The 12,927-nt window shown below is 42.5% G+C and overlaps 1 protein-coding gene across 1 annotated transcript in view; it reads right to left on the bottom strand.

Annotated features, from left to right (window-relative positions):
* Positions 1-12,927, bottom strand: part of LOC102032385 (neural-cadherin-like) — a 42,939-nt gene that overhangs the window by 24,492 nt on the left and 5,520 nt on the right. The window contains exons 5-15 of the mRNA XM_031058522.1: positions 12,311-12,560; positions 10,857-10,999; positions 10,337-10,509; positions 9,824-9,992; positions 7,956-8,126; positions 4,477-4,649; positions 4,225-4,392; positions 3,069-3,318; positions 1,722-1,849; positions 546-732; positions 264-407 (exon numbers count right to left, since the gene is read on the bottom strand). Of these exons, the coding sequence (XP_030914382.1) occupies positions 264-407; positions 546-732; positions 1,722-1,849; positions 3,069-3,318; positions 4,225-4,392; positions 4,477-4,649; positions 7,956-8,126; positions 9,824-9,992; positions 10,337-10,509; positions 10,857-10,999; positions 12,311-12,560 (1,956 nt within the window). The remainder of the gene's footprint in view (positions 1-263; positions 408-545; positions 733-1,721; positions 1,850-3,068; positions 3,319-4,224; positions 4,393-4,476; positions 4,650-7,955; positions 8,127-9,823; positions 9,993-10,336; positions 10,510-10,856; positions 11,000-12,310; positions 12,561-12,927) is intronic.

Below are 12,927 nucleotides of genomic sequence, written 5' to 3'. Positions count from 1 at the left end.
AGTTACAGCAGTGTTGTGACTCTGGGTGACTTCTGTCCCAAAGACATTGCCAGCTAACTTAACCTTTGCACTACAAACCTGAGCCCCTAATTAAAGAAAACACTCACATGCACCCAGAACTTCTCTCCCTACTTTTCCAAATGTTTGAAATGTGGAATTGTCTCCTGAGTGCAGAGAGCTGTTTGACCATGTAGGAAGTAGCCCTACACACAAACACACATTAACATGAAAAGGATTTAAAAGGACATGCAGGGGCCACTCACCCTCATCTTCATCATCTGCTGTTGCTGTCACAACAGGACTTCCCACCTCCCTGTCCTCATCCATGCTGACCTCATACACTGACTGAGGAAATGCCGGGGCGTTGTCGTTCACATCGCTGACAAAAATCCTCACGTAGGCTGTGTCTGAGAAGGACATGAAAGAGGAACACACAGAGTAGAAAAGGCAGAGGTGAAATACCCTGCATTATTCCAAACAGCTCACATACCTGCCAAGCCTATGAAAATTAAAAAGCCCAATATAGAATTCCTTCTTAGTTTTACCTGTGTTGGGCTGCCCATGAACACCAGGTCTAGCAGATTCTGATAAGTCCTGAGACTGAACTTCAATCAAGTAAGAGGCTCTTTTCTCTCTGTCAAAAGATGCCTGGGTGTAAATAATTCCTGTCTCAGGTTCAATGGTGAAGAACTGATAATCCTCATTAGCATCTTTTAATATTAAGTAGTGAACCTAAAAAGGAAATAGTTAAAAGGGGTTACATTTTCAATTTCCGTTTGTATGTCCAAGTGCTGTGACCTCCCCCTTCCCCAGCAGCCTCCTGGTTGTGTCTGCAAAGTAGCAACACTGAGGAAAGACAGATCAACTGAACATAATTTTTCTAAGTTTTTTGTTTATTTTGATATATAAAGTGCAGAATTCTCAAACAGAAGAACATCTGTACCAGTGATATCAAGGCCCATCAAGCCCAGTATCTAATCTCCAACAGTAGAAGCAGTTAAGAAAGATCATGAATTATAGGAGAGAGAATGTATGGACTGGCATTTTCCCTGGTGTCTCCTCAGCTTCTAGTAATTCACTGTGCTTCTGATTAAAAAAAAAAAACCAAAAACAAACAACAACAAAAAACCCCAAAACAACAACAACAAAAAATCCCACAAAGCCAAAACAAACAAACAAACAAGCTAATAATTTGGGTCCTGTTCAATTAGACTGACTAAATGAAAACCTCCACCAATGAAAGCTATTCACATTAATTCCCTTCAGAGTTCTGCTTTTTCCTAGGTTTGGGTCATTATTACTATGATGGTCAAATGCTGGTTTGACCAATGATGGTGTTTAATCGACCATATTTAAAAGGCTGTGCATAACTGACAATAATCACTGATGGTCAATTAAAAAATGAGCTAAAGAGGCAAGAGTTTGAAAACATGTCCTGCAGCCACATCCACTTGTTTTATCATGGAAGCAGCCCTGAGAATCATGCAGCAGTGCTTTGTTGTGGTTGCTGGCTCAGGATGAGCTGCCACGCTGCAGAACCCTGAGAACACTTCTGGCATCTTCCCTGCCTGCATCCCGTGAGATGCACACCAGCCATAAGACACACAAATGCTTGACAAATGCTGTAAGAACTGCTAGTGGCTCATTACCCTGCACATTCTCACTAATTACGGTACCACAGCTTCAGTATGGTGAGGAAAAGAACTAGATTAAGGTCAAACCTCTCCATGTAGGCCAGAATCCAAGTCCATAGCTAACACCTGAACCACAGATGTGCCAACATCAGCTCCTTCTGGCACAGACGCCTCGTAGTTAGAAGACATGAAGAATGGAACATTGTCATTGACATCTGAAAAAGGAGGTGATGAGGATCATGGTAAGAAAATATTTTAAAACTTTTTTGTTTACTGTGTTTTTTTGGTATTTTCCCCACAGTTGTATTTTGCTTGGAGGAAGAACTTATAATGATTATAGTAATAAGCAATCCGGCTCTGGGTTTTCCCATTCTCATGGTGGCAGTCAGGAGACATTTTATAGACACTGGGCTGTTTCTGGGAAACAGTGGCCTAATCCCAGCTGAGATAGTGGCTAATGGTTTGACCAGAGATATACTAAGTCCGTGAATGCCAGGACCAGGAGGGCTTTCATCCACAGCTAAATTACTGAAAAAGGATTTTTTCTTGTGAGCAGAATAAAGTTTCTGCCAAATTCTGGTACCAATAACTGCACTACAGGAAAAACCTTTCGGGACAGGATCCATAAACTACAACGAGGCTCAGATCCTGCTCTACAGCCTGGAGGGGTTTTGCATCGGTGGATTGTGAAAGACAGGACAATGCTATGATAAAGTGAAGCAGGAAAGTTGGATTCCCTTTCAAATTACTACCCCATTTTCATTTCCATGGTAGTGGGCAAGACAAATGTTTTTGCTGGAGACTTCATTTATTCATATTTTCACTTGAATGTCTGCCTAACAAAAGTAACTCCACTAATCCTGCAAAAACAGGGATTAATATCAGATTTATAGTTTTATGTGGATCTACTGGAACAGAACCTTATGATATAAGGAGGTTTGGATCAAATTTTTGAAAATTGCATTTATCATAAGGATAAGTTTCGTGTCTGTAATCTCAGTATGCAATGGAAAATACTGAATGCAACAAAAACCCCTAAACAGATATCCAACACAAACCTAGCCTATCTGAGCTGTTTTGCTTTCTATTGCACAGAGTATTTTCAGTAATACTCATCTCCTTTCAATAGCTTGGGAACAAGTACTAGATTTTTCCTCCTTTCAAAAGAAAACCTTTCTAAGTACCTTTACAGAACCAGGCACAGTGCTGTCTAAACAGTCAAGCAGCTCATTTTTGCACTATCACATCTCCACATTTGATGGCTGTACTTAGGAATTGCCTCAGACAGACCTCTTTAATGACTGCAGAACTATTTACAGTATAGAAATGTACAAAGCATTCTGAGGTGGCTTGGCATTTCATGGATGTTACCTTAATTCGTGGCATTATACTAAAAATAATAAGAATATTTTTCTGTACAGCAGCAAAGCTTACCTGTTATATTCACACAAACAGTGGCAAAGGAAGCTAAAGGAGTCATTGCTACGTTTTGTGCCCGGACTGTCAGGGTGAAAAACTTAGTAGTCTCAAAGTCAAGTGGCTCAGCGACTAGAAGAGAAGCAGATCCATCAGCTCTGTTTGGCTTCAGATAGAAACGAACTGGCATGTTAGTCTCTGGAACTTGACCCTCCTCCAGGTTATACGTAACCCTGGGATCACCAAGAGGGGATGTGGCTTTGATGGTCTGAAGAAGAAAAGAGCCACCACATACATTCATGAAGCACGGGGTTGCAAGTGTTAGGTGTTGAGTTTGATGGCAGAAACATACACACATGTGTTCTCCAAGAACATACCCGCCTGTATGACTCGGGTAACAGACAAAACAGCAACATTTACAGAGATGAGTTTTATTTTACAATATCTAGGTTTGGTGCAGGTGTTTAATCAACAGGGAATTTATCTGCCTGTAAATGTTCCAAGTCAGAACTGCAGCACAGCTAAAGGAAATCCCTCCTCTCTCCTCCTTCCAAAGCAGAACTGATCCATAAGGAGACAATTTCTCCACTGAGTTGTACATTTTACTCAGCAAGTTACAGAAGAAAAACTCAAACTCTAAATTGTTTCCAAGTGCTTCAATATTACATGCAGGAGGAGGAAGGCAGGAATTGTGTGGCAATATACAGAAGACTAAGTCTCTATGGGTTAAAAAGGAATTGGTTTGAGTTAGAAGAGTCTAAAGCAAACTATGTCACTCCATGCTCTTGTGCTAAACTGAGAAAAGCTTTAAGAAAGACACAAGCAGATACAAAGGCCACTGAGGATGAGGATGGAGGAGTGAGCTGGCTCTTGGAGGGAACACACAGGAATTTCCTTCTCTGGCAGCACATAAGTCTTGCTCCTGTGGAAGCACATCTCAAGGGCCATTACTGCAAGAATTCACTGGGAAAACTGCTGCCAGCTGAAATGCCACCCTACTCTGTGACAGGTACACCTGAGAAACTTTAATGGGTACAGAGCAGTGAAGGCTCATGAGGGCATAGTGCAATGCAGTACGGCTGCAGAGTGGGCATCCACGAACGTCTGACTTAGAGCACAACAGAGGAAGAAGTGGAAATGAAGAGGGAGGGAAGTAATCAAGCTTTTAACATACCACAATCTTGGTGTCACGAATGGTGTTCTCGGGGATGGTTACCCAGTATGAGCTCTGCTCCCAGCGGGGTGGCTGGCTCAGTGCACTGGTGACAGTCACCGTCAGCTCCACGGTGCTGCTTCTGTTCCCGCCATCTGTCGCTACAATATAGCGGCTGATGCGCATTGTCTGGGAAACAGAGGCACAGGATGCTTGAAAACTATTGCAACTAACCCTCTGCAATGGATTTGAGGGGTTGGACTCTCACATTACCTGGGGTAGTGGGCAATTCACATACACCCAGCCTGTGCTGGGGTTGATCTGGAAGTATTCCAGCTGATGCTCTAGCATTGAGTATGTGACAGCAGCATTCACACCCTGGTCACTGTCGTGAGCTGCAACTCGGAGGAAACTCGTCCCCACTGGAGTGTCTTCGCTGAGGAAGTCTTTAGAAAGACAAAGATACTGTCAGCAGGTCTGCTCTGGTTTAGCAGGCTGTATTTGTAAAGAAATACCTCTGTAAAACGTGATTGTTCCCTTCATGGGAGATTAAATGTTTCTGTACTGAAGCAGATTATAAAGTACTGTCACCAACAGTGTCTAGAGTCCTCTTTTAGCTTCCCCTTCCCTCTCCCCTGCCACACTGGGTTGTTAAGTGAGCTGCTGGTGATGCACATTTACTGACACTGGTGCCACTCCAGGGTGGTGCTGGCAAACACCACAGCAGCTCACATGCCCACTGCTTTGGATCACAGCCCAGCCTGCTGGGCTTAGCTAATGATAAAAGCAGGTTGGTATCGAAGGGAATTCTGTGTGAATTGAATTAGTCTTGAATATGAGTGGTGCCAGCAGCACTGCCAGTGGGAGGCACTAGGTAATTGCAAAGCACAAAGACTCAGATCACAGAAAAAATGCCTCCAGCCCCACAGTGTTTTGGAACAGCTGCCCAGGGCAAGAGCAAGGATCATTTTATGTACGTCTCTTTCCTTAAGTTTCACTCCCTGTTCCCAGAAATCCGCCTGTGTCAGAGGTCGTGTCTTACTGCCTGTAGTTCTAGAGAAACCAATCCTTCTTTGAACTTGGTCACATAATTGTCATCTAAAAATCTGGTGGCAAAGTCATGCATTTGAAGAGCCCACTGCACAGAAGAATAATTAATTTTGTCTTCCTAAGGCCTGATTTCTGGAAGGGACACCAACAAAATGATGGGAAATCATAAGCAGTCATTTCCTGTTCCCCTCCACTCTGTGAAGCACAGTTTCATATGAAACTATCACATCCCGGCTGTCTGTCTCTCTTCCACACTCATCTTTACATTACACTGATTTTTGGTCCAGGTCTTCCCTCTATCCTCAGCCATCCAGTCCCAATTTCTCTTTCAAGTAGCTACGTGTGCTTGCCTGATTGTGTTTTTGAGCTGTTTCCTTGTACTAAGGCTCCACCAGCTCAGTGTATTAAAACTGACAGTGGGAAAGCTGTTGCAGTTGGGTTTAGACAGCCCAGTCAGTCTGTTAATTTGTGTCTTGTTCAGAAACTGTTTCATATCTTTGATCTCCCTTATATGTGCGTCCTTTAGCATTTTTGATGTGGGATAATCAGAACTGCATACTACTTATGGAGCAGTCATGTTTTCTGTTTTGGTCTTCTCCTTTAATGTCTACAGTGTGTAGTAGTGGAGCAGTACAACTTTAAACAGCAGCAACCACTTGCTCTATGAGCAGTAATTTGAGATTTAATTGGCTTCACTTGTCCCTGTGTCATTTAATTGTCCTGGGATTCTTGTCTTTGGTACGTCAGTAACAGACAAGTAACAGACAAATATCACAAGAGATTTACCAGCACTAAGAGATATTAATGAAAATTGAATTAACTGCCATAAATCACTGTAAAATTCTCCTTTTTTGTGTTTAGGCTTTTGTGTGTGTGTGTGTGTGTTTGTGTATTTATGCTGTCTTTAACAGCCAAATTCAGTTAAATTGCATTGTAATAAAAAAGACAAAGTTACTTGGAAGGGTGGTAGTCTCTCATTTCAGGTGCTTTGCTTGCTTCTGACACAACTTTAACATTTACTGCACCATCCCTACTACAGTTTGGCATTTCTTTAATGTCTGTTTTGCAGACAGATGATAAGATGCATGGCTAAATCAGGAATTTAACCAACATCCTAGTGCTGAGAGTAAAGAACCAGCAGTTTCCAGGATGAATAGAAACCTATGACTAATGGCCTTTGATCTTGTTAGGGAAAAAGCTATTTTTAATTCTGTGACGCTCAAGCATTGATTACTTATGTAGAGACACTGGGAAAGTGCTAGGCATAAGGTGACCTTGTTATCTGCAGGTTTGCCATCTCAAAAAGCTGTCTTTCTTCAGAACCTTTGCCAGTACCCTCTGTTCAAGAAAAAAGAAAAAAAATCTGCCTGCTCCTCAAAGTGCTGAAGCCACCATAATTACAAATGCAACCTCTCAGCTTCACAGCTTTTGAAAAAGAATCCTGGGCAGTTTCACCTGAAGCACACATGTGATGGTAGAATAGAAAGGTTCATCTTTGCACAAACATTACCTCAGGACTGTCTGCTCCACTCAAAAATATTTCTCTCCAGAAGGATCATTCCTACTCAACTTCTCAGTGCTGCTTTGGCCAGGTTTGCAGAAGACACTGGTTAAGACTGTAGAAATGGCTATTCCAAATCTACACATTTTAATGAATTTGGCACTTAGAATTAGTCACTACAAGATACTTTAAAAGGTGCAACACAATTTTCCTTCTGTCCTTGCACATAACTTTGAAGTGTGGATGTATACTTAGCATATTTCCCAGTAGGTCACTTCTTGTTAAACCCCTAAAATATAAACATCCAACTTATTTCTGAATCCTTCTAAAATGCTGGCATCTTGATGTTAAAGACAATTTTCTTATAAGCCATCTTCATTTTAATAGGGTATTGGTCACTGCTTTGCCCTCCATGACATTTCCACACAAGTGGAAAAAAACCTCCAAAATTAAGTTATTGGCACATGCATCAGCAACAAATTTTTTTTCCATTTTCAAGCAATTATGCAAGGAAGGACCTGTTCCAGTCCAACAGCTAGAGATTATACTCATGACTTGTGGATGACATTAAATGTAGAGAGTCCAAGTGTAATGAAATGCAGGATTCTACTGGAGAAGCATCAAGTCAAATTAAACAAAAGACTGATGTAAAGCATATCATGTGGGGATGAAAAAGGGACTGTCACCAGGTCAAATGGGAAAAGCTAGCTCAGCAGGACAGACACAGCAGCAATTGGCTCCCAGCCAAAGGCAGCCTAGAAACCAAGGATTCTGTGCTGTTTGACAAGACATAAATGCCACTTCAGTCTATTCAAACAGAAATACCATGCTAAAGAGACACAGATGACAATTGTACTTCTGGTCAGGGTTGAGGATTTCCGAGCTAGGATGTCATGTTTTGTTTTGGGACATCAAATAAAAATTCAGTGTGGAAAAAAGCTGGGCAGAGAAAAGCTGCAAAGAGAAGGGATCAGATCTGCCTCATCTCTAGGAGTGAGTATGTAAATGTTTTTAAGAGAACTGCAGTGACTAAAGAGCACTGGTTAATTCTGCTCACTTCTACTAATGATGGGTTAAACAGTAACTGGCTTAGTGGGCAACAAAGGAAGATTGGTCACCTAACAGACTGACCACTGTTACAAGGAATAACCTCCTAACAAATTCCCGTGGCAGCCCTGGACAAGCAGTCAGTAACACTCACACTGGTAGCGGCTGTTCTCAAACTTGGGGTCGTTGTCGTTGAGGTCGGCGATGAGCACGGTGAGCTGGCACACGCCGATCAGTGGCTCCTGCGCCTGGTCCGTGGCAGTGACAGACAGAGTGTGCTCCCGCTGCTTCTCCCGGTCAAAACTCTGCGTGGTGGTGATGACTCCTGCCAACACAGACACCTCCTGTGCTGCCTGCCACAGCCTCAGGACTGAATCTGCTGAGACCAACCTGCACAACTCCTGCACAAAAGGAAGCTCTGACTGCGTGCAGCACAGCCATGAAGCTCGATCCTCACCAACCCTGCAAGGCATTCTTGGACTAGACCAGCTCCAGTTCTCTCGTCTCTCCTCTCCTCACATGCCACATTTTTCCTGCTGCCCTGATAAGAAGCTCAGTCTGAGTATCTTGTTATCTTATGGTTCATGGAGCACAGGACTTCCTCCTTCTCACTGAAGGGCCTCTCTAGGTTTAGTCCAAGTAACTGAATCAGCCCATTTTTACTTTGAGGAAGAGTCACAGCACAGAAGACACAAGTGACATGACGAAAGTAACCTCTGCTACAGGAGTTGGAGGCTGTCTCATTGAACAGATTAAAATTGGGTTAAGTTCTATAGTGGATAAATCAAACCATTTTCTCCAAATCTTCAGGTTTTCCTCCCTACTAATTAAGTCTCTCCCTACCTCAGCTATTTTTTTCTGGTTAGCAGATTTCGAACTGGCCTTCTTGAGGCCACTTCTAGACTTGTTTCTCTCCTATGCTCGGAATTCTTCAGCTCTGTTGTAGTCCATTCCAATCTCCTGCACAGTCCTGGACATAACAATATCCCATTTTCCTATTTTCAATCAACAACTACATAACATCTTCATTTGAAATAAATCGTATATAAATACATCGTTGCCCTGTTCTGGTATGAGGGTTTTGCCCGCAGTGCACTGGATCTCCTATTTGTGCATGAGATGAGAAATGAACTCTGGACACATCATAGGGAAGAATAAACTTAACCTGTAAAGATCACACTTTCTGCTCTGCATTTTTATAGCTACTCTTGATCCAAATAGGAAGACAAGTGATACAGAACACATTTTTATCTTCTTATTGAACTGGGATTGGTTTCCCTATTTAATTTGCATTTGGGACCCCTGATATAAGAAGGATGTGGATCTGTTGGAATGAATCCAGAAGAGGGACATGAAGATGATCAGAGGGTTGGAAACCTCTCCTGTGAAGACACACTGAGCTGGGATTTTTCAGCCTGGAGAAGAGAAGGTTCCAGGGAGACCCTATAGCACCCTCCAGTACCTAAAGGTGGCTTATACAAGAGCTGGAGAGGGTCTGTGGGCATGTAGTGATAGGACAAAGGGTAATGGCTTTAAACTGAGGGAGAACAGGTTTAGAATAGGACAAAATTCTTTACTGTGAGTGTGGTGAGACACTGCCCAACACAGGTTGCCCAGGGAAGCTGTGGAAGCCCCATCCCTGCAAGTATTCAAGGCCAGGTTGGATGGGGCATTGGGCAACCTGGTCTAGTGGAAGGCGTCCCTGCCCAAAGCAGGGGTGTTGGAAATAAATAATATTTTAGCTGTTTTCCAACCCAAACCATTCTATGCTACTATGATTTGAATCACTACAACCTTCATTAAATCCAATCTAATCTAATCGAATCTAATCCAATCCAATCTAAGTGCATGGGTATTTACATACCCTGAGCATTTTCCAGTATTTATCCTACAAACTGTCACAGCTAACCCTGCAGTTACATGGTTAAGCATGAGCCCACATGAACATACTGATACAGCGGCATTTTCTTTATAATACAATGCACAATTTTCATTTTTTCTTAGTAACCTGAAGCTACTGACCTGTGTCTGGGTCAATGCTGAAGCCTAGGGAAGCTCCATCTCGGTGCATGAGCCCATACTTCACCTCTCCATTGATGCCAAGGTCTGCATCATAGGCTTCCACCTGCAGCACACACGTGCCCGGAGGCTGGTTCTCCAGAACCCAGGTGCTGTCACTGTAGTAAGCGCACTAAAAACACACCCAAACATCCGACCCTAAATATTACACAGAGTCACGTGAATCTGCTGCACAGTGTCAATATTTCTTCCAACAGGTCTGGGAAAAACTTGGAAGGAAATCACTGCTATTACTTATGCACACGAAGAAATCAATCTCTAAGGGAGAGGAAGGAAAAAGGAGGATGAAGATTTCACACTTCCTCTAGGAGTGTAAGTCTTCTGTTCACTTACAAGTTCATTCTGCTCTGCACACACAGACCCTTCAGCCCACCAGCAGCCACCAGTAGCTATGGAGACTCTATTACCCCACTTACAGCTTAGATGGAAAAGAATATCTGCCGAAAGACATCTTACCTCTCTAAAGACAGGCTTGTTGTTATTAACGTCATTAACTCCTACAATAACCTCAGCAAAACTGCTGAGAGGAGTGGGTCCCCCCGAGGCATTGTCATCTATGGCAGTGACATTTAGGATGTACTGTGGCCCTTTCAGACTGGGTGGTGGGTTTCTGCGGAGTTTAATGATACCTGAATTTGGAAGCATAAAGTGTCTTGTTAATTTACTCTGTAAACACACAAAATCAAGTGAGCATCAGATTTCTCCGTCACTGTATTGCTGGCTCAGTTTGTATTTTGGTTGCAAAGCACAGTAATTTATCATCTTAGTCTGCACAGGCTTGGACCAGGATCCCAAATTTTGGCTGACAGCTGAAGAACAACCATCATATCAAAGAACTAACGCTCACTGATACAAAGCATCCCCATTCACAGATTATATAAATATGGTGCTTTCTCATGGTTCTTGACATACAGGTGGGACAGAGTCAATAGATATTAGACAGTAAATAACTATGTTCTAAAACCTCTTTCCTTACCTTTCTGGCTATCCAGCTCAAAGTTGCCCTCCTCATTGCCTCCTGTAATCAGATAGAGCAGCCCGTCTCCATCAGGGTCCTCTGCCCGAACAGTAGCCACCAAGGTGCCCGGACCAGCATCTTCCGAAAGGAAGGTCCTGTAACTGATGGACACAAGGGAGCAGGGGCAGCACACAAGTATCAGAATAACCATTGCCCTGTTAACCATCAGCAACAGTAAGAACTCATTATGAATGGCTTTTTAAAGCTTTGGGCATGCAACCATGGAATCTTAAATTGGTTCAAGATATGACTTAGGTCTTCTTTGTTCAACATTTGGTACTTATTTTAGGATTGTAATCCTGTACTTTTGGTATACATAATTTTGAAGGAGCCTTTGGAGGATAACAATGTGCACCATAATACGTTGTACTGTAAAACAGGATCATCTATCTACTAAAGCTGAGTAAAAGGACTAGTATCTGCCATGCAATGTTTCTTATGCCCCTATATATTAATGGAAAGCATCAGATACTACAGAGATGAATGTAAAAAAGTATTTAATTTTGTAAATAAATATATGTATGTTTCATATTTAAAATATGTTCAGACTTCAAAATTGTGCAAAGAATAGAAATTGTCTTGATTGAGGACAGGAAAGAAAAAGCAGACTTAAACGGGCTCATGAAATTAGCTTACAATACAATCTGTTGATGACAAAATTAAATTTTAGTAGTAGTTTGCTAACTACCTATTGTAAATCAAAGGTGACTCCGATGAAGGGGAAAGAGAATGATGCATCTGACTCCATCATCGGAAGGCTAATTAATTGCTTTATTATACTACACTATGCACATTGTAGCTAAACTGAATCTGCCCTGCACTCACTCTTGCTCACAACTGCTCACACTGCACTCATCTCTGATTCTCCCGTGACTGTCCCATGACAGTCTGACACACACACACCTCTTGGCCCTGATAGGCCAAGGGAACAAAACATCCTCACTTTGGCTAAACCATCTCCATATTGCACTCTATGTTAGCACAACACAGGCACAGCGAGCAAGATAAGAATTGTGTTTTCCTTCTTCTCTGCTTGTCTCACAGCTTCTCTCTGTTCAGAGGGTATGTGAATACCACAACTACCATATTTATTTGTCACCTATTTATACATGAATAATCACTTTGAGACCAGGGAGTCAGTCATAATCATTCCCTGTATAGATAGGTCTTTGATTCATTCTGTTCTCTCTCTACAAAGTCAATATACTGGTATCACAAATGATGTTTTTTTAATATACAATCTAGAAATGAAAGTCCAACTCATAAAGCCTTTCTATATAGAAATTACCCTTCAATTTCACTGGTACTTAAAGGTGCACAAAACAACAAGTGACCATGTAGCCAAGTGCTATTAAGGTTACATGTCAGAACAGCATGATTTAAGAGCAGAGCAGGGGCTGAGGGTGCCTTACAGGGCCTGGGAGAAGACGGGAGCCTCGTCATTGACGTTGGCCATGCGGATGCGCACAGACGCCGTCCCCGTGCGAGGGGGGTGTCCTCTGTCCACAGCGATCACCACAAACTCGTACATGTGGTTGGCTCGCTCAAAGTTCAGCCTCTGGTTAGAATTGACGACTCCATGACGTGTGATGGAAAAATCGGTGCTCTGGATGAAGTAAGAGATCTCAGAGTTGGAGCCAGAGTCGCAGTCTGTTGCAAGCACTATTAGAGAACACATTTAACAGAACGGTCATACTGCAAAGGAGGTTTGGTTATGCTGTTTACCACCAAGTCAACTCTGGGTTTTTGCTAGTTTTTGAGAACAGGCATCACCCAAATCCGTTTCATCCATAAAAGGTTTTTTTTTTGTTGTTTTGTTTTTGCTTTGTTGTTTTTGTTGTTCTTTGTGGTTAGCATCTGGGAACTTAGGAGGAGGCTGGGAGTGAAAACTCAAAACAACTCTTCCCTCTGCTCCAACCCAGCCCGAGTGATCTCAGTCAGGTGAATTTGCAAGAGAGCTGTGATCCCAGCACTGCACAAAATGCTTTGCACAAATAGCAGGCAACACTGGTAATTAGCACACAATCAG

Source organism: Geospiza fortis, unplaced genomic scaffold, assembly GCF_000277835.1.
Source record: "Geospiza fortis unplaced genomic scaffold, GeoFor_1.0 scaffold7, whole genome shotgun sequence".
In the NCBI taxonomy this organism is placed as follows: domain Eukaryota; kingdom Metazoa; phylum Chordata; class Aves; order Passeriformes; family Thraupidae; genus Geospiza; species Geospiza fortis.
This window is presented reverse-complemented; position numbering and strand designations above follow the sequence as displayed.